Source organism: Nelumbo lutea, chromosome 3 (genome assembly GCF_056320005.1).
Source record: "Nelumbo lutea isolate HS-2025 chromosome 3, American lotus-T2T, whole genome shotgun sequence".
NCBI lineage: Eukaryota > Viridiplantae > Streptophyta > Magnoliopsida > Proteales > Nelumbonaceae > Nelumbo > Nelumbo lutea.
In genome coordinates this window covers 25347568-25368552 of record NC_142686.1, presented here as the reverse complement: position 1 = coordinate 25368552, position 20985 = coordinate 25347568, and the positions used below count along the sequence as shown (strand labels likewise).

The following is a 20985-nucleotide window of genomic DNA, read 5'->3' as shown; positions in this document are numbered from 1 at the left end:
GGGCAGGAGTGAACTCTAATAACGAAGCTCTCTTTCACATTTTCTCGAGCCGAAGGAATAGGAGCAGAACTGGTTAACTGGATACAAAACTGGTAAGGGCTGCCCAAGCCGGGAAAGAACAGTTCTTGAATCTTGTGAGTCTCTTGAGTCTTGTTCAGTTGTCGGCCTTCATCGATTGGACAGATTCGATGAGCCATAAGGCTCGACCGGAAACAAGGGAGTAAATCAATGAACCACTTTCTAGTTTTTTTTTTTTTTTGAAAAAAGGTAAAGTATCCATATCTATATAAATATATTAAGCTGAAATGTATAAGAAGAAAAAGATTGATTTGTTCTAGATAACTTGGACCAATCATGTCCCAATAATAAATGAATGGTTATTTATTTATTTTATTATAATAAATAATTGATTTATTTATTTTATAAAATTAAGTAAATTATTATCCATAGATTTCTATTTATTTAATCTACTAAATTATTCAATTAGTTAATAATTCATTTTACCAACAAATTATTTCTCTTTCTTCTCGAGCCTAATAACTTAAGGCTATCAATAGGTTAGATCTGTGTTGGGCAGGAGCTGAGCTAGAATTTTTTTATGAGGGGCCTAAAATCTAAATGGATTGGGGGGGGGGGGTAATTTAAGGCTATCAATATAGGTTAGGTCTGGGTTGGGAAGGAGTAGAGGAATTTTTTACAAGGGGTGACAAAATCTAAGTGGATTGGGGGGTAGGAGGAATGGAGGAATAAATATGATTGGCCAATAGAGGGGCAACCATTGGGATGGGGAGTGGGGGAGTGGGAAAATATACGTGAAGAGTGGGGATTGGCCATAGGGGAGCCATGGCCAAGGTTGGGATCAAACCTATTCATAGGCTATGCTAGACTTTGCCTTTATATCAATAGAACATATTCATATTCAGGCCCAAGCCTGAGCATGACCGGACCATCGGCCCTAAATATTGAGCCCAAGCTCGACCCCCATATAAAGTCCAAAGCCCAATCAAGAAGTTGAGAAAAAAATATTTGTATTCTTTATTTAACAACAAATTTGATTTATTATATTAAATTGACTTCAAAATTGAAAATTTTATTTATTTATTTATTATTTTATTTTATTAAATTAAATATATTATTATCCATAAATTGTTACTTATTTTAAGTAAATCTTTTTCCTAAAAGCTATTAATTAAAAATTTTACCTTTTACAATTTTATTTTTTTCCTATACAATAATTTAGCTTTTGCAAGCCCCTACAACACAGGGCCCCTCCGCTGGTGATTTATTAAAAAGAACAAAAAGAGCATAACAAGTTTTATACAAAAGGTAGAGAAAAAAGTGAGAAGCCTAAAGACAACACCTAATGACCATAGGTAAAGCTTACTAATCCTACAACTCTAGTCGTTTCATAGATTTTTACCTTTTTCTTGTATATTTTAGTGAAAATCATTTTTTTATTATTATCGTTGTTATTGTTATCATCATCATCATCATCATCATTATTATTATTATTATTCATTTTTATTAATGGCACATGTGGGTCCACATGGTACTCATTACATGTGGACCCATGTGAATTCTCATGGGTCATAACGTGGTGATGTGACAAGTTTCTTTGAAATGTATAATATAATATGTGAAAACCATTCTTTATATGTGTGGGTAAAATAGGGGCTAAATTTGTCATTTATACTAAAATAAGCACTTGTGAGTAAAATAGCTCACCAAACATCCCCACCCCAATAAGTGATTTAGCAAATGAGTCACCAAACAACATTAAGTGATTGTTAAAATAAGTACTTTGAATAAACACTTGTGCAAGAAGCGCTTATTTCTCAAACCACTTAATCACCAAACATAGCCTAAATGTTTCCTAGGTAAAGACAATATTAAAATGGGCAAATTTGTTCCATTGTGTTTTATAAACTTTCACCACGTGTGGGAAAGTTACTTACCCACTTGGGAGATAGGTAAGCTTTACCCTGGTAAGTGAAGTTGATTTTACCGTGGGGCTCAATACTTAGTGGCAATGAAGGGAAAAGTTAAGAAAATTGTGTGTTCGGTTCAAGCTGTACAAAGTTAAAAAAGTACAAGAGATATTCCCAATACACGGGGATGGCCAGGCTAATGAGGTGTGCTCTATGGAGAGAATGGAGATTTGCTCCTCACATAACACGCTTCACAGTCCCATCCCACCGTGTATTGGGAAGATCTCATGAACAACAAATAATACGAGAGATATTCTTGATGTGCAAACAGGACATGTTGTGAGGTTGGAGTGAGCAGCAACATGTGAAGAGCAAAATCAGACTCGACGAGAATCAGGATTTGCTCCTTATAGAGCTCATCTTACACCAACCTTACAGTCCCAGCCCATTATGTATTAGGAACACCTCGCCATGTATAACAACATAAAAATGAGAATCAGGATTTGCTCCTTATAGAGCCCATCTTACACCAACCTCACAGTCCCAACCCACCATGCATTGGGAACACCTCCCCATGTATAACAATACAAAGTATAAGAGATGTTTCCAATATGCAACCAGGATGCATTGTGAGCTTGGTTGGTGTAAGAAGTAGATCCAGACTCCTCTAACAAGTCCATCCGAACTCCTTATGAGATCTTGTCATCTTTCTTCTCCCTCTCTCTCATGCACACACAAATTTAAGTGATCTCATATCTGCGATCGTCTCAGTCCCTCCCCCTTCTCTCAATTTCCATTTCTTTGTCTATTAATAATCATAAAAATATTAAATAATTTTTTATTCAAACCGCAAACTTCTGCCCTAGTCAAATGATTTAGCGGTTCGATCATCTAGGTCAATAGTTATTGACCGTTTCAACGTTTAAAGCAATCCAGTATACTAGAAAGATGACCAATTCCCAGGGAAAACAGTTCGACTACCCAGTTTAGTCCGATTTTCAAAAAGGTGCTTATAACCAATCAACTGTTATCATAAAAGGGTAACTATTCTACTGGTATCCATTAAAATTCGTAGGGTTTAGTGTTCTTCCCATACCATAGGTTTTGGGGGCATAATGGATAATTGACTCTTTGATTTGTTTGTTTGTAAATTGTAATGCAAATAAGACTTTGTTCGTTTTATTTGGTAAATGAAGGGAGAAAGTTGGTCAATGGTAAAGTGGTTTTCATTGACTATGGTTCGGTTAAATGAACCATTGACAATTTTTGCAAATCATGCTGGTACTATCGATTTATTAATGTTTCCAAACAGAAATCAAATTGGTACCACCTGTTAATCGGTTCATCGGCTTTGGTTTTGATCGGTTTGATTCTTCAGTTTTTTATATTTATAATATATATTATATGAATATATGTATAACATTGTATTATAAATAATAAATGATATATAATATATTATAAATATTATAAAAATATATTGTATATAATATATTTATAAATAGATTATTATAAATATAATATATGTATGTATATATATATAGAAAATGTGACATATATTTAATATATATATAATATACATATAAATATATATACTAGTTGGTTCGATTAACTAACGGCTTTTTCTAGGGTAAAAAACAGAACCAGTCATTTGGTTTTTCAAAAATACCAAACCGAAACCGAATCGATCGTTTTGGTTAACCATATTTTCTAGTTTGGTTTTCTCAGTTTTTCAGTTTTTTTATGGACACTCCTACTAACAATCCTATTTTTTACTTTTGAGTAAACTATGGGTACTACAGTAAATTGCTTTTATTGGGTATCATTCAATGTTTTAAAAACCGATTTAGAGACTGAACTATTTTGGCCTCTGGGTTGTAGGTCACAAGTTCGACCATTTGGGTCATACAGGTCAAACCGTGTATATATGTATAAACATGTATTGTATCTATAAAAAATGTATAATTACTTTTAGATGTAATATATGTGTATATATAAATATTATTTATGTTTAATTTATATTTTTTTTAATTTTTCTATTTGTAAAAAATGCTAAAATTTGTGATTTGAAGCCCAAAAAAGGGTCTTTTGAAAAAAAGGCAGATAAGGTGCATTCAATTACTTAGGACACATAGATTTCAAAAAGTTACCAAAAAAAAAAAAGGATCACATCAATCATACATCTAAGTGCAAAGTTATGGCCTTTGGAAGTTTGTACATCCATTAAGTGTATAACCCAATGTTTTCAACCCGTTATTGATCCGACCGGTCGAACCATTCGAACCATCACCCAAATAGGATTCTAGGTCCTGTTCAGTCAAGACCTGTCAAATGGTCAAAAACCATTGACTTGGTCAAGAACCGTTTGACCCAGCCGGTTCGACTGTTGACCTATTTGACTCGATGACTAGGTCACGGGTTGCACACTCAATGCATGCAATCTTTCAGATGCCATAACTTTGCACTCTAATGTTCGATTAGGGTGATTTTATTTTATTTTTTATTTTGGGTAACTTTTCGAGATTTATGTGTCCTAAGGTGCCATAGGTGCCTTGCCCCTTGATTTTCATGAAAAAAACCCTTTTTTCGGCCTCAAATTGCAATTGTTGATATTTTTTATAAATAAAAAAATAAAAATAGAATTAAAAAAACATAAATTAAATATAAAATAATACATATAACATGTCTAAAACATATGTAAACATTATTTATTGTTAAAATATATATTTATACATATATATACACATATATATGTATATAAATATATATCTATATATACTTAATACATATATGTGCTGATGTGGCATGCTCTGAACCATTCAACCGGGTCAGTCAAACCGGTGATCCGTGACCCAAAGGTAAAAACGGTTAAGCCTCCAGGTCGGTTTTTAAAACATTGGTATAACCCGTGATCTAGTGAGGTCAATGGTTCAACTGCCAAGGTCGGATATTTTTTACCAAGTCAATGATTTTTGGCAAAATTGAGGGTTTCATGCAAATCAGACCCAAAATCTTAACTAGGTGATAGTTAAACAGTCAACCGATTAGATCAATGGTGGGTTGAAAGCACTAGTATCATTTAGTATGTGTTTGGTTATGTTGGTGTTTATTAAGTAAACGTTGCCACATAGGCACCCCATCACCAAAGGTCTCATTATGCGCATCCGTACGAATCTATGTTTTCAAATATGTGTGCCTATCCCGTTTTAGGAAGTTTCATTTTGGAGCTTCTCCCAATGGGTAGGTCTTTATTGGCACTTTTGCTGATGTGGTGCCTAATGGCACCTATGTGTCATAAACGCCCTCATTAATTGCTCTTCTCAGTTTCGTAGCTACATCAAGTATAAAATGTTTACTCAATAAACACTAATGAAACCAAACACACACTTTACCCAAGTAAATGATACCCATCTCCTACGTGAATAAGTAATTTTCCCACTTGAGGGAAAGTTGCTTAAATATTATGAGATAAAATTGCCCCTTCTAATAATTGCATTTTATTGGTAAAAATGATTACAAGAACACTTACTTGAGAAATGTTCTTGATAAAAAGAACACAGGTTTACCTAGGGCCCCATTTGGTGCATCTTTCCGCATGGTCTGTCAACTATTTAGAAGCCTAGTAGACCGCGTTGTGATCTTTTTCCATTTGGTTCACAGGAAATCTAACCACCAAAAGACATTGGTCGAAAACATGCATGAAGCCCATTTTGGGCTATTTTCAAAAAGCTCCAAATATTTTTTTTTTCAACTCGCCTTCACATGGAAAGATATGCCTTAACCAAATGGTCTTCAGGCTATCAAGATCTTGATAAGGTCGCTACATTTTTTTACTGTCAAAGCTTCCAAAATATCTTTCAAAAAAGACTTGTCCAACGGCCCCCTAATTAAATGGTTCACTAAAAAAAGAACGGGCCTAAATGTAAACAAAACCTGAAACAAAGTAAAATAAAAGTGGATTAGAATTTATTTATTTTTATCATTTGCACTCTCATGCATTCGTATTAAACTATTAATGCAAATGAAATTGCACTACGCAAAAAAAAAAAAAAATCATCTATTGAAATCATTACCAAAAGCTAATAACTCAAAAAAAGAAAAAATGTATGTTGCAAATCATTAGAGAGGAATTGGCGGGCATCAGTCCCTGAGTATATTATATACCACTTCTATTCCGGGATGCAAGTAGGGATCGCCATGTGTGTGTGAATAAATGTATGTATAAAATAAAATTAAAGAAAATAATATATAATAAAAATATTATAATTCTTATTTTTTTAAAAATCAAATAAAAATATTTTTTATATATAATTTTTTATTTTTATAAAATATTTTTTCTCAAATTGAGCTCGAGCTCAAGGTTCTAGCTTGAACCAAACTCAAGTTTGAGCTCGAGCCTTATACTATACTAGCGAGCTGAGCTCAAACCTCATACTATACAACTCAATTTATGATTTAAATTTAGGTCTATTTAAAATTTACAAATTTATGATTTAATCAAAATCATGTTGTACATCTATTTAAATTTAGACTTGACATCCAACTAGCATGCATACAAAACATCTAGTAAACTCATTTTCCTCTCCTCATTCTCTTTCCTATTTCTTTTCCTTTGGGGACGTAAATTGAATTAATATTTGGTTTGCATCAGCACTTCAGCAGTAGCTTGGCTGCTGAATGGCCCGAGCCCTCAATTACATAAGGAAAAATTATAGCTGTCACCTGGCAACCCCATAATCAATTACATTGCGCTGTATTTGGTTGCAATGCAAATAAATTTGTACTGATGCAAAATCATGACAATACAAATGATTTGAGTGTAAATTTTTATTTAATTTTGTTTCAAATTTTAGTTTATTTTATTTGATTATAATACAAATGAAGTAAATTAAGACTATGATAAAGTAAAATCCAAAGCAAAATTAAATAAGAATTTGCATTTATTACATTTGCAATCCCATGCATTTGTATTATTACAAATAAAATTGCATTACAACCAAACACAGCCTTGAGAGAAAAACACTAGTTTGTCCTGTCTTTATGTGAATGGCTCTATTTATTAGTGGATTCAATCCAATTCGGATGTAAAATTTATGTTTCGTTAAGTTTTGCATGTATTTGTTTATTTGGTAAAGGGGAAACGGGGGTGGGGCAGATCGAATTTGCATTGGCGCCCCCAACAGGTGCTCCACAATCCATCCCAGCCGTGTATTGGCGCCCCCAACATATTATGAGAGATGTTCTCAATGCGCACTGAGATGTGCATGTGGTGCACCAATCTGAATTCGGGAGGATCAGGGAGCACTTATATCCACTAGCCATATCACAAATGGGATAGACAAAATTTGTGATTTTTGTATCATTTCATTATTCTAATCAAGGTTTTTAAGACCGATTTGGAGAACGAATTGGTCAGGAGTCCGATTCTTAGGTTGATGGTCTGATTGTTAGAACTAAATGGTTGGCCCGTTTTGACAAAAAAATTAAAAAATAAATTAAAAAATAAATTAAAAAATAAAAACAGTCAAAACTGTTTTAATGGTTCGAATGGTTAATCGTCCGAGTCAGCAGTTTGCTTATCAAAGTTAACGGCTTTTGGCAAAAATCCAGTTTTGGGGAAAAACGGAACCGATTCCCATTTGACTAGGGTGGGTGAAGTCTTTATATACTAGAGTCCCCATTGGTTGGTGGAGCAGTTCCTGGATCCTTGCTGTGATGGGATCCGCTTGCATGTTAGGTTCGTAAAATGCCACCAATCGGTAAAAATGCCCTCTCCCATATGAACCGGTGAGTGGGTGAGCTAATATAGCTATTATAAGTCATAATCTCATAAAATGTAGAGTACGGTGGTGAGCTCCTAGAGGTTGTAACGCGGAAGTCAGCCTGACTACGTAGTAAGTTGCTTGTAAGGTGTCGGGCTGCCTGGTGGCGAGCCAACTAGTGGCGAGCTTCCTGAGCTCGTGCTCTTTAGATCTGATCTGATATGAATACCGAAGTGCCTTGGGACCGAGGTGGTCCTAGTGTGACCTTGTGCCGAGGTGTACTTGTCCCAATGTAGTCTTGACTGAGGTGGTTCATCTTGTTCGGGTTTGATCGGTAGTGGGCTTGATATCGTTATCTTGGTCATGATCTGGTACTGAGACGATCTTAGTTCGGGATATTCTTAGTTCGGGGTATCAGGGTACCCGGGGTCTTTTTGTAGCGAACTGATCGCGCTGAGCTGTCACTTGTGTGAAGTCACATCCATGTGCTGATCTTATCATGTTGAGTTGTCACGTATGCCGAGTCACGCCCACGTGTCTCCCTGTTACAAGGTCGGGCCAAATTCCCCTTCATCAATTGCCCCCCACTCCTCGAGCTAGGGGTCTTGACCTGGTTTGAGGAGTTCACGATGTGACAAGTGGATTTGGCTTAGAGTCCAGGCCACTCTGCTAGATAGGTCGTGTGCAGTTCATGCGTGGACATCATGTGATCTATAAACTCCACGGACGCCAAAAAATGCGCTAAACTATTTTTGACCTCGATGGTTGTGCAACCAGTTTTCTTAAGAGTCATTGGATTGCTTTGGTCTCGATCATTGTTTCTCTGGTACAGTGGCTATAAATAGGGGGTCCCGAGACTCATTTTCTTCGCCACAAGCTTACTAGCCTTCTATCTGAGGTCGCGCTTTAGCTTCTTTAGCTCGGGTTTTCTAGTTCGTCACTTTCTTCCAGTTCGATTGCCTTTCTTTGGTGAGTCTTCCTTAGCTTTTTTTTCAGTTCAGTTCAATTTCTTAGATTTTCCTTTTAGTTCGGTTGTCAATGTCTTCCTTTAGCTTTGACAACCTTTTAGATGAGGCCGAGGGAGGCCGAGGAGGGTACCTCGGCCTGGGTCGATAGCCGAGATGAGGCTATTTCGAGTCTAGGGGCAGTCCTGGACCTTCCCGAGGCGCAGTCACCCTGGGATACGGGGGAGGCTTCGGGCAACCCGATATCCACTTCTTATCAAGTTTGGGTGCCGGATCACTTTGGCCCCTCCATCATAACTGTGGATAGGCTTCGGGCCTTAGTTCATCAGTACAACCTCCCGGGCGAGCTCTCCTATAGTCTCCCCGCAGGTAACTTCCCTTGGGAACACGATCATAACGAGATCATAATTTTTGAAGAACAACTCGTAACTGGTCTTCGTTTCCCTTTGCATCCTTTGATTATAGAGGTCTTGAAGTTTTTTAATATCACCATAGATCAGTTACACCTGAATTCTATCCGAAATGTAGTAGGAACCATTTCTCTTTTTTACGAGTACTGTCTACCCCTTGACCTCGACATTTTTTCTTCCATCTTGTTTATCAAGAAGAACTCTTCTTCTTGTGTCCTCCCCAAGCATAGGCACAAACTGCCCAATAGGATCCCGACCTGGAAACGGAATTACTTGGTGGTCCATAATCCGTGGGGTGGCCATTCCCTACTCATTGGAGAGCTGCCATTCAGGACACCAGTGTTAGGATGGAACTGAAGACAAGGGAGACGCTCCAGTCTTGGGCAGAGCTCAGTTTCCATTGTAGTGACTACCTTGCCGAAGATAAGCTCGTGTAGGCCGTCTTGAGTCTTGGTAGGTCGCCTTGGGTTTGATCTTGAGCTTGAGGTTTTTGAAATGGAGATAAAAGGTTTTTAGTAACGATTTCCCATAGACAGTGCCAAATGATGTGGCGTAATCCGGCTGCTCCCTGTTGGAGACGATCTGGCTGCCAACAACAATGAGAATCGTGGTAACCTGCAAGAGAGGAGTCAGAGATCCTGGGGTGGCTTACTTGGCGGGGACACTCCGATGGCTAAGTTAGCACACAGTAGTAGTAGTAGAGAGTTTGAAGATGATAATAGTCAGTTTGAGAGCTAGAGAGCAAAGATTACGCACACAAAAACATCATACCTTCGCCCCTAGGGAGGGTGAAGTCTTTATATACTGGAGTCCCCATTGGTTGGTGGAGCAGTTCCTGGATCCTCGCTGTGATGGGATCCGCTTGCGTGTTAGGTGGGTAAAATGCCACCAACTGGTAAGATTGCCTGCTCCCGTCTAAACCAGGGAGTGGATGAGCTAATATAACGGTTATAAGTCATAATCCCATAAAATGCGGAGTACGATGGTGAGCTCCTCGGGGTTGTATCGCGGAGTCGGCCTGACTAGGTAGCGAACTGCCTATAAGATGTCGAGCTGCCTGGTGGCGAGTCAACTAGTGGTGAGCTTCCTGAGCTCGTTCTCTTTAGATCTGATCTGATATGAATACCGAAGTGCCTTGAGACCGAGGTGGTCCTGGTGAGACCTTGCGCCGAAGTACACTCATCCCAAGGTAGTTTTGACCGAGATGGTTCATCTTGTTCAGGTTCGATCTGTAGCGGGATTGATATCGTTATCCTGGTGGCGATCTAGTACTGAGACGATCTTAGTTCGGGATATTCTTAGTTTGGGGTATCAGGGTACCCGGGGTTGCTTTGTAGCGAACTAATCACGCTGAGCTATCACTTGTGTCAAGTTACGTCCACGTACCGATCTGATCATGTTGAGTTGTCACGTATGCCAAATCATGCCCACGTGTCTCCCTGTTACGAGGTCGGGTCAAATTCCCCTTCATCACTATATATGTACCCATGCCATTAGCTCCCATTTCCCCTATTTGCATCTCAAACAAAGAAAACAAAGTAAGCTATCGAAAAGAGATTAAAAAAAAGGGTAAAACTTAAAGAAAAATTAACCAAAATTTGCATTTCCATGCATTTGCACCACTATAAATCTCATTTACACTAAAAAGAAACGAAATCAAGGACAAGATGTAACACCCAATAAAGCCACAACCAACCTTCTCTCTATTATTTGTAGATAAAAACATGTTAATTCCCTTGAATTCTATCTTCAAGGTGGGCGATATGAGAGTTCTGCATTTCCCCGAATATCGGTAGCAGCACTATTACTTAGCCATGAATGTGCTCAGGTCAACTTACAGGAGTCTTTTAGTGGGAAAATAGAGAAATGAAAAGTTAGAGATGTCTGCTAACAAATTAAACCATATAATTCAAATCATTTTATTGGAAAGGAACCTCCACTGCATGATTTCTACAGCTTTCTTTCAAACACGGATAGAATGAAAGAATAGCAAGAAGAAAAAAGAAAAAGAAAAGAAAAGATTCAATTGAAGGATAAAAAACGCATGATTAAAATATTTACAGTAGTACTATTATTTAATTCCCTTCAATAGGCAGCTAATTGACGAGAAGCTGCGAGAGACTTGTAGATTTCTAAAACCAGCCTCATCTCAAATTCTTCATTCGAAGAAACTGTTTTCACCTCCCGAGCCTTTGGAATTCTCTTGCTTCCAAAGATGCTATTATTGTTCAGGTACCCAACGTTACCAGCCAACTTGAGCATCATATCCATATATGCTTCTCTCAGCCTTACCAAAATCTTGGCTGGCGAACAAATCTTCAGTCGCAACTTTGGTATCGCCCTTATCTTCCAAACCCTCCGAGCGTTCCCTCCGAACCTCACAATTTTCATGTTCTTCCTGCCGGTGACCGTTCCGTCGAGTCGTTTGTATCTTCTTCTCCTCATATACCTCTTCAAGCTCCCGTAAAATGACACAGAAAAGATCTCCATCTCCTTCTCTTTATGATTTTTGTTCTGGTTCAGAGAGAGAGAGAGAGATGATAGTGAAGCTTTGGATTAGCAAGAGATGGGGTATCAGGTATATGGGTGTGGATAGAAGATGAGTGAAGAAAAGATCACAGAGTCCGTTTAAATAGGCTGCGAAAACATTACCGGGTCTTTCTAATAAACAGAGTTACAGAAATAAAGCGTTTTGTTTGACCGACGATCACACAACTCAGAAGATATCCTCCGACTGTTGAACGGTTTCGGAGCAAGTGAAGTAGTTCTGAGTTCAGAGTTCTGACGTACCTGAGTCAACAAAGCCGGTCTGACTATAGCAGTCAGAAACGGAAAATTTTTGAATTTGGGTTTTCGTGGATTAATTCGTCGTTATAGGAGCCTAAATTTAGACGTAAAAGATGTTTAATGGTTTCTCCATATCCATAGAGGGTTTATAGTCAAGATCTAAGACATGCTTTACTCTAATTAACTCAAAAGAAATAAAGAAACAAAAAAATATTCTATATTTCTTATGATATTCTCAATTTTTTTTCTAGGGTCTACATGTGACGCCGTGACACAAACAGTAGTCTCAAGAAATACATGAAGAATTGGGATCTGCTCCTCTCAGAGAGCGCCTTACATCGACCTTACAGCCACCTCCCACTCTGTATATTAGAAACATCTTCCCATGAATAATAAAGGGAGAATGAATGTTCAGCCCACCTCAAAATTCTTAGCCCCACCCTATAGGTGGGATAAATTTTGACCATGGATTGATGCTAAATTCACGGGCAGGATATGGTTTATAGGGGGGCTATTAGTAAACTATGGGGGGGTTGTAATTTCAAAATGCACTAGAGGACTGCAATATACTTCTCTGAATAATAAATACAAGTATGGGAGATATTCTCGATGTGCAGCCAGGACAGACTGTAAAGTCAGGCCACCAGGTAGGGGTGATGATAGGCTGGATTGGGCTTAGCACTTTGATAAAGGACTATAGTCGGGTCAAGTTTCTGGTCTATGACTTTCATATATAAGAGTTTATACTTTATACTATAGGTGTCATATTAGAATATTTGCATATAAAATATAGCAAAATAATATGTATGTATGTTATATAAATATGTGGAACTGAGCCCGGGCCAAATCTAAAGACAGAACCTAGGCTCAAGCCCAATATTTCTTGACCAGGCTGAAAATGATCACCCCTGCCACCAGGTGAGCTGACTGATTCAAACCAAGATCTGAACCTCCTATAGCTCGCAGTATTGTATAATACATTTTGGAACCCGACTAAGCCTACATTTGGCATTCTTTATTTTAAGAACTTATCTCCTTTTTATAGTTAAAAACTCATTGTTCATAAGGATGTTTTAACTGCAAAAAGTAGATAAGTCCTTAAAATAAGAAATGCCAAATACAGCCTAAGAGGTTGAACTGGCAAAAAAAGAGGGCCAGCTCAGCACAAGACATGACTATTGGGCTAACTCGAGATGACAAATTAATTTCTTATAAGTGGTCCTACTTAGTACTTAATGAAGCTGGGTTGGTTAATTCTTCGAAACTGTGTAGGGTGGCAAAGAGCTTACTGCAATGGTGGCTTGCTTGGTCATATAACCAATTTAATTGTTGGAAGCAAAAAGGATTTTGAATCTTCATTCCATGAAATTTCCACATTTAGTTCAAACTACATGAAAAATAATATTCTGAAGACAAGGATGTTTTGTTGAAGTTTCAGTTCTGGTGAAATTTAAAAACACCATTTGAATTGAAGCTGCAAGTATCCCCTTTTGATATCAAGGATTTAGTCAAATGAAATGTAGTTCAGAAAATTTAGTTGACTAAGGTTGCGTTTGGCTAAGTTTTTTTTTTTTTTAATCACGAAAGCTTCCGGGCTTTGTGCATTGGGGGTAAAAATGTTTTGGCTTCAGATTTTTATATTTTAAAATAAAACTCTTATCAAATGATCAGCGCGAAGCTCAAAAAGCAAGATCTTATTCAAATAAACCCTAAGTTATTGAGAGATAATTCAATGTAAATGTAGCTACATTAATTTCTTCAAGAGATAATATGCCTTTATTATCTAATATGTTCTTTTATATGATAATTAGATAGAAAACTCAACATTACACTCCCTTCCCAAATGCAAAAAAATAGGGGATTCTGTAATCAATTCAAATTCATTTTGATTAATAGGCAGGAGAAATAGCCCAAGAAATATTAAAAAAAAAAAAAACTATATGAACCCTTTTAGGAATATTTTTTCTAAAACACTTGTATCTCCCTTTTATCACTGAAAATTCCAATCTTTCAACAGAAAAAAAAAAAAAAAAAATCTAGAGTTTCCATTAGTTTGACGTTCAAATGTTAAAAAGGAAAAAGAAGATATCACACTTATAATTTAAACAAATATAGCAATTTGATGGAAGGGGATACCTTTCTGAATCAGTTAAGGCTCTCATCCTTTGGACAATCTATCATCTACCCCTGTGTGTCGCATTGTACGCTGTTTCCTCGTTGTTATCTTGTTAAACCTCTGACGTCAAAGCTGGGCCATCGCTTGACCTGATGGCTGAGGGCCATGGGTCATTTGATACCAGCTGATGAAGTTACTTAATTTAATGCTTATTATTTCGTATGTATTATAAATACGAATATGTAGAGATTATTTTATATGTATCATAAATATAAATACATACAGTGCAAAATCTTGTATTTATATTATACACATTCATATTTATATTCTTTCCAAACTGAGCTAAGGAAATTATAAACAATTTGTGGTTCAAATTGAAGTTGGATATATATAATAAACTTGGCTGTTGAGTTTTATCCACTAAAAGACAAAGCAATAAGTTTCACTTACTCGCTTCAGCTGTTATCAAAAGACTGTATAACATAATCCATTGTTATGGCCTAGACGCTTGAATAAGCAGATAATATATACGTAAGAGACTGGGTCCATATGCTTGAATCAGGTAGGTTTTAGCTTACACAAAACCTATAACTATACTATTATATGAGCGCTTTTAAGCTTTTTCTTAACTAAAGTACCCTTATTATTTTGATCCCTCTCTCTTAAGAGGGAAGAAAACATAGTTTGAATTAGGGGTGCAAATTGGATCGGATCAGATCCTATTTTATTAAATTCGAATTTTTGGATCGAATAATAGGATCTGATCATATTTCTCCTATCTGGTCTGATATATATAATACACACACAAACATATACATATGTTATTTATTTATTTATAAATATGTTATATATATTGCATTTTTGTAAATTTATTATATTATTTATTTTTTTTATAAAAACATGTATATATGATCAAAATAGTTGAAAAGATACTTGTATTTTTTGTGTTTCTTTATTTAAATTGTTATATTCTATTTTTCTTTTAATAATTTATTTATTTTTTTAGAAAATCAGATCAGATCAAATCTGAAGATCCAACGGTCTCATCAGATTCAAATTCAAATCCATGTTTGTGAGATCCAATCGGATCGGGTCTCCCCTTAACATTGTCATGTCGGATTTGGATATACCCTTATTAGAATCCAATCCAATCCGTTAGCATCCCTAGTTTGAATACACACTTTTTATTTCATCATAACCTGTTTTATTAATTCATATATTTAAGTAATTTATGTTTCTCATCATTAAATTCAACCAATTAAATCTATATGCCATATTTTTAATGCTATAAAACCAATCCGAAAAAAAAATGTTTCTTTTTTAAGTGGCGGGTTGATGCTTCAATTGCCAAAGTCAAATAGGACAACCCTTGATGTCATAATCAAAATATAAAATTGAATAAAAAAAGATAGAATACAAAAGTATAGAAAAATATGGGTACATCTCTAATATTATATAATTTATATAAAATAAAAATATTGTGATAAATAAGAATTATTTTTTATCAATGATGAAAATGAAATACAAAAGAAATACAAAAGAAAAAAAAAATGATTGATATCTAACTTAAAACCTCCCTAACCTTGACTAGTTAAATGGTCCAATCAATTGGATCACTAGATCATTGACAAAATCAACAATTTTTTAAAAGCAAGTAGTTTGAAGATGAATTCATCCTGGAGTTAGAAAAATTAGAGATATATCTCTAATATTATATATTCATCACCTTAAACATTTTTATGCTAATGATCATAAAAAAAATAATAATAATAATAAATACATATGTATTATTAATTATATATAATATATTATTATTATTCATAAATTATTATTTTTAATAATTAATCAGTTGATTATTAATTATTTATTTGAAATCAAATTCAATCCTATTTTGCTTGATTCCGATGCCCTTTTATCAGATTTTTTATCGGATTGGATCAAAAAATAGGATCTATTTAAAATTCAGAATTTCATATTGGATCCAGATATATATTGCATTTTTGTAATTTGATTTTTTATATTATTTATGTTATTTTGTAAAAGGATATGTAAACCCCCTTTTCTTTAAAATATGTGAGAAAGATGATTGCAAAAATGCTTGTGTTTTTTTCTTTGTATAGACTATTTGTTCTTTTCCTGCTATAATTAAATCGGATTGAGTTATATACGGATATCTTCCACATGTCTTTTTTTCCTATTATAATTAAATCGAGTGGAATCAGATTTGGATACCCACAAGTCTTTTTTCCTGTTATAATTAGATCGGGTCGAAACATATTTGGATATCCGACATCCTTAGCAAGTCTGAATTAATCTTTACAAAATCTGTTGGATTGTCGGATGGGACATAAGATTTACATTATCGGATTGGATTTGGATATAGCTCAATTTGAATTTAATAGAAACCGTGTGCATCCCTATCATTAATAACTCAGTATTTAAATTTCACAACAACATTCTCGACATTCATATTTTAAAATCAAGAAAAAATCAACTCCAAAAGTAATAATTATACAGGCATTCAGACTTGAGAGTTGGGTGCAAACGAACAGGGACTTAATTAGTTTGGAACAACGAAGACCGATCCCAACCCACTCATAATTGAGAGAACCTAAACCCTTTATATAATTGGGCCAATTCGATTTGGTTCGGGTGGCCTCCCCAGAGTCCCGAAGCCCTGTTCATTAGATCTCTCTTACAACCTTTCCATTGCAGTGTTTACATGAAAAAACAACGTTGATTTGAAGTGTTCAAACCCAAAGCCCAATTAGAATGATCCACAAGACTACGACTTTGGGCCAGGCTAGGCTAAATCCGAAGTGAAAGCCCAAGTTGGTCAAACCAAGCCTTATCAAATCCGGCTAATAGCACGTGTCTCTTGTATACTACAATAGTATAATACCATCAGTCCATTAGTCCAGCACTCCAACGGAACGGAGAAACACTCGTGTCTTCTCTCGGTCTTCGCCTCTTATCTCTTCTGTCGATGAATTCTAAGATACCTAACTACATCGATGGAGTTCAAATCCAAAAGACAGACGCTAAGCCGTTCTGGAGAACGAAGAAGAACAAGAAAGAGCGCGGCAAAATGCTCTTCCCTTTCACCGGACTTTTCACAGAAAGCCGCCGGAAAACGGAGGAGTCAATTCTGGGACCCGGAGGCGGAATTGGGATCGGATGCGGCGTTGGTGTGGGGTTCGGTGTAGTTGGTGGAATCGGTTATGGGGGTTGGCCTTGGAGCCATCTTCACATGGTTTTCGGGGTGGGGATGGGCTGCGGCGTTGGTGTTGGCTTTGGCTACGGTCAAGGGCTAGGATTAGGGTTTACTCTGGAGTCTCTGAAATCCTACCTCTCCACAGAAAGCCCACGTGATCCTAATAAACGGATCATCATTCAATTTTGATCTTCTTTTATCAATTTTGAGTTCTTTTCCTTTCAAAATTTCCCCTGAAATGTTATTAGTGAATTGTAACTTTGCAATAATAATCTTCTTGTTGAGATTAAGCATTCGTCGGTAATAACTAAATTCCATCATTCCATGAATTTGAGGTTTGTGTGAATAGATTGGAATTCAAACCAGGGTTTTGTTACGAATTGGATCCGGCCATCGGAACCCGTAGCCAGGGTTTCTCTTCCTTCACCAGGTCTCTAAAAACAGGACCCAACCACCAGATTTCAACCTGTCTTAAAATGAACTTGGGCCAAACCCAAACTCCATTAATTAAATCTGAGCTCAATCCCTCGTTTTGCTGCTTATTTGCTTGGATGCTCATAAATCATCTTCAGCTGTACCCGTTGGTTTTCTTATTGTTGCTGCTTAGATTTCTTTATTTTTTTTGGGTTTTCTGTAGAATTTCTACTACCCCTATGGGTTTTCATGGTTCAAAAACGCTATTGAACCTGTGAACTCAGTCGAGTTTCTAAATTTCTACTTTCGGAACACTGGTTTTGATAGGGGTGTTGGCTAATATGTATTATTTTGTTTTGAAAAAAAAAAAAAAAGAAAATCCTTCATTCCCTAATCCAACTTTATGTCACTAGAATCAAACAAGTGAAAAAACCACGCACTTTCATTAAGTCTCTGTTTGATCATTAATACTTGTTAAAAGAATAATTTATTTTAACAATTCTTTAGACTTTTTGATAATTCACTTTTTTATATCAGTTATTATATTTTTAATTAATTATTGGGATAGAAATGTTTGGTAAGTTATTGTCACATAAATGTTTATATTTATACAATCATAATTTTAGTCATCACTTCATTCATATATATATACAATATTTTTCACATGTTATATTATACATTTCAGACCCACATAAATTGTCATATGAATTCAATTAATAATAATAATAATAATAATAAAATTATCATAATAATAAATCAAGATGTCATGTTTATATAAAGATGATTGATCATCCATTCATCCCTGCCTCATTCACATTAAAACCTGAAACTAGACCAAGAGAATCAGTTCTGCATATCCACTTACTAGGCATAAAATCCACATCTTTTGATCTGTAACAAGGCAAGGTCTCAAAAGGATAGATTTGATATCAGATAGCTTATTAATTAAACTTTTGTGTGACGTCTGGATACAGGTTTCACATTCAAGTAACACCAAAAATCTATCCAACCATCTAAATATTGCAGTATTTTGATCATTAAACTAGGTAAAATAAATCCTTTCCCATAAAGGTTTCACAAGTTCATTTCATCTGATGAAATCAGAAAATCCATGCACCCCAAAACAAATTTCAGAGATCTGAGATCAAGCAAAACATTTGCACTACATATCAGTCAATCCATATCACGAATATTAAAGAGTTGAGTGCCTATACTGTTTCAGATTTATGTTTTAGAGATCTGAGACCGAGCTCTGTTTCAGAGATCTGAGGTTGAGCTATGAGCTATGTTTCAGAGATCTGAGATTGAGTTCTGTTTCGGATTTCAGACTTTTCGCAACCAACAATAGATTTTACAATAATGGATCTATGTATAGAGAACTAATCTATTGTTGTTGGTCGTTGTTCAAACAGTAGATTTCACAATAGATCTACAAAGAATAGAGTCCATGTTAGAGAAAAACAAAAAAAAAGAACGATTAAATGAAAGAAAAACTTCAAAACATAGAGGAAAGAGGCCAAACGGCAGGTCCGCCGGCCATGGTTCCTCACCACCGATCATCGCCTGTGGACCTGCAACTGGTGCGCCACTGCTGCTAGGGTTTGAGGGTTGAATGAGTGGAGAAGGGGGAGGTATAACCTTGCAGGGGTATTTAAGTCATTATACAAATTTGTAAGGGACTAGTTTGTCCTATTATTTTGGAGAAGCATTTCGTCAAGAAGTACTTGAAAAAAGCCAATTTGAAGTCATTTTTTAAAAAAGTACTTTCTCACTTTTTTACTAAATACCTATAAATACTTAAAAATCACTTAATGTGTGGTCCCATGTCTTAAAAGAAGTACTTATTAAAAGTGTTCTCAAATATTATCGAAAGCACGTTAATGTATATATGTAAAAAGAACACATTGGGTCACTCGCTCATTGCATCTTAGGCCAATCACTCTCGGCTTTTTCGGCTATGGGTGGTTGGCTATGACTCCATTCCCTAGCTCCCATTGAATCAAACATGCAAAACTTGATTAGTTAATATGTAAAGTCAAATCAAATATTATCCGTTGAATTTATTTCAGAGTCGAAACAAATTCTGACTGAAATTGGGTATCGAATAACATTAATGAATTAAACTAAAACTGATACAAGTATCATATAAAATGAAGTGAAATCAACTTTAATTAAGGCTCAGAAGGAATACAAATGCAAATATATACAATACAAAACCTTGTATTAAGTTATTTATAAATATGTAAAATTGGATTGAATTCAAATTCAAATTTAGATAAATGGGAAGAAATTGCACTGTAAGAGAAATGACAAATTCAAATTTATCAGACTTAATTTGAGCTTAAATATTGAAACGTACATAGCATGCTAAGTTAAAGACAAGATTGAATTGTCAATTTGAAATGGGCAAGTCATTTATTTGTTGAAGCAATGCACTTCTTGAAAATTTGAAATAAAATGAAGGATAAAAAACTCATGTATTAAAGTTTTTTACCCTACATTCTCCACAGAACTACACAACAGGGCATACCCCAAACACAATCCCCACCCCACCCCAACTCAGGTGCAAGTGGAATTCGATCCCAGGCTACAGCCAGCAGGAGACTGCTCTGTCCCACCCCTCAATTTAGTTGACTGGTCTAAATTTGGGTTATAGTTACTAAATCCCAAACACTAGAGGAACCTCATTGATTATTCTATACCGAGACTAGTTCCAAAATTTTGATTCTTGTTTACTTTTATTCAATACAACTAGCTCCACTTTTTTATACACTTTAATTTGATAGTAATTAGTCAAATTACTTCAACTACATAAAACAGCTTGTTCTGGTCAAAATAATGTTTAAATATGTCAAAAATGAATACAAATTCAACTTTAATCAATGAAATCCCCAAGTAGTTATCTTTCAAAATTCTATTCACTAATTGTTTTCCAAGATTACCAAACTAATAGTTCCCCAGTTTCTTCCGTATTCTAACTTTTTTTTTTTTTTTTTTTTGTTTCATCTACACAATGGGGGTAGAAAAAATTAAAAGTTAAATAACTATTGTTTTCAGAAAATCAAGAATAACTTTAAAATATATCATTTTTGGATTTAATAACTTTAAGAATAATCATGGCCAATAGTAGCAGGATATGCAAATCTTGCAGAACTGAGTTTGTACTTGGAATGCTCACTAGGCTAATGTGTAGGAAGCAAAGTTTTAAAAATCGACCTGGAACTGAATCGGTATGTTCACTGATTTCTGGGTCGATGGTTCGACTGTCTAGTTCGAATAGATGGCCCGTTTCAATGAAAAATATAAAAATTATCTAAAATAAAAATTCTAAAAATCATTGAGCAATCAAAAGTTCAACCACCCGAATCAGTGGGTCATTGACCAATTCAACA

General features: G+C 35.5%; 1 protein-coding gene across 1 annotated transcript; it reads right to left on the bottom strand.

The window, feature by feature from the left end:
- Positions 1–11147: 11147 nt before the first annotated feature.
- On the bottom strand, positions 11148–11552 carry LOC148863727 (uncharacterized). The gene has a single exon (XM_088976277.1). It carries the CDS (start codon positions 11550–11552, stop codon positions 11148–11150), a length of 405 nt encoding a protein of 134 aa, XP_088832403.1.
- Between the last annotated feature and the right edge of the window lie 9433 nt (positions 11553–20985).

What these genes read in the sequence shown, in the direction of transcription:
- LOC148863727 (XM_088976277.1), bottom strand. Translation starts at nt 11,552, where the DNA reads ATGGAGATCTTTTCTGTGTCATTTTACGGGAGCTTGAAGAGGTATATG.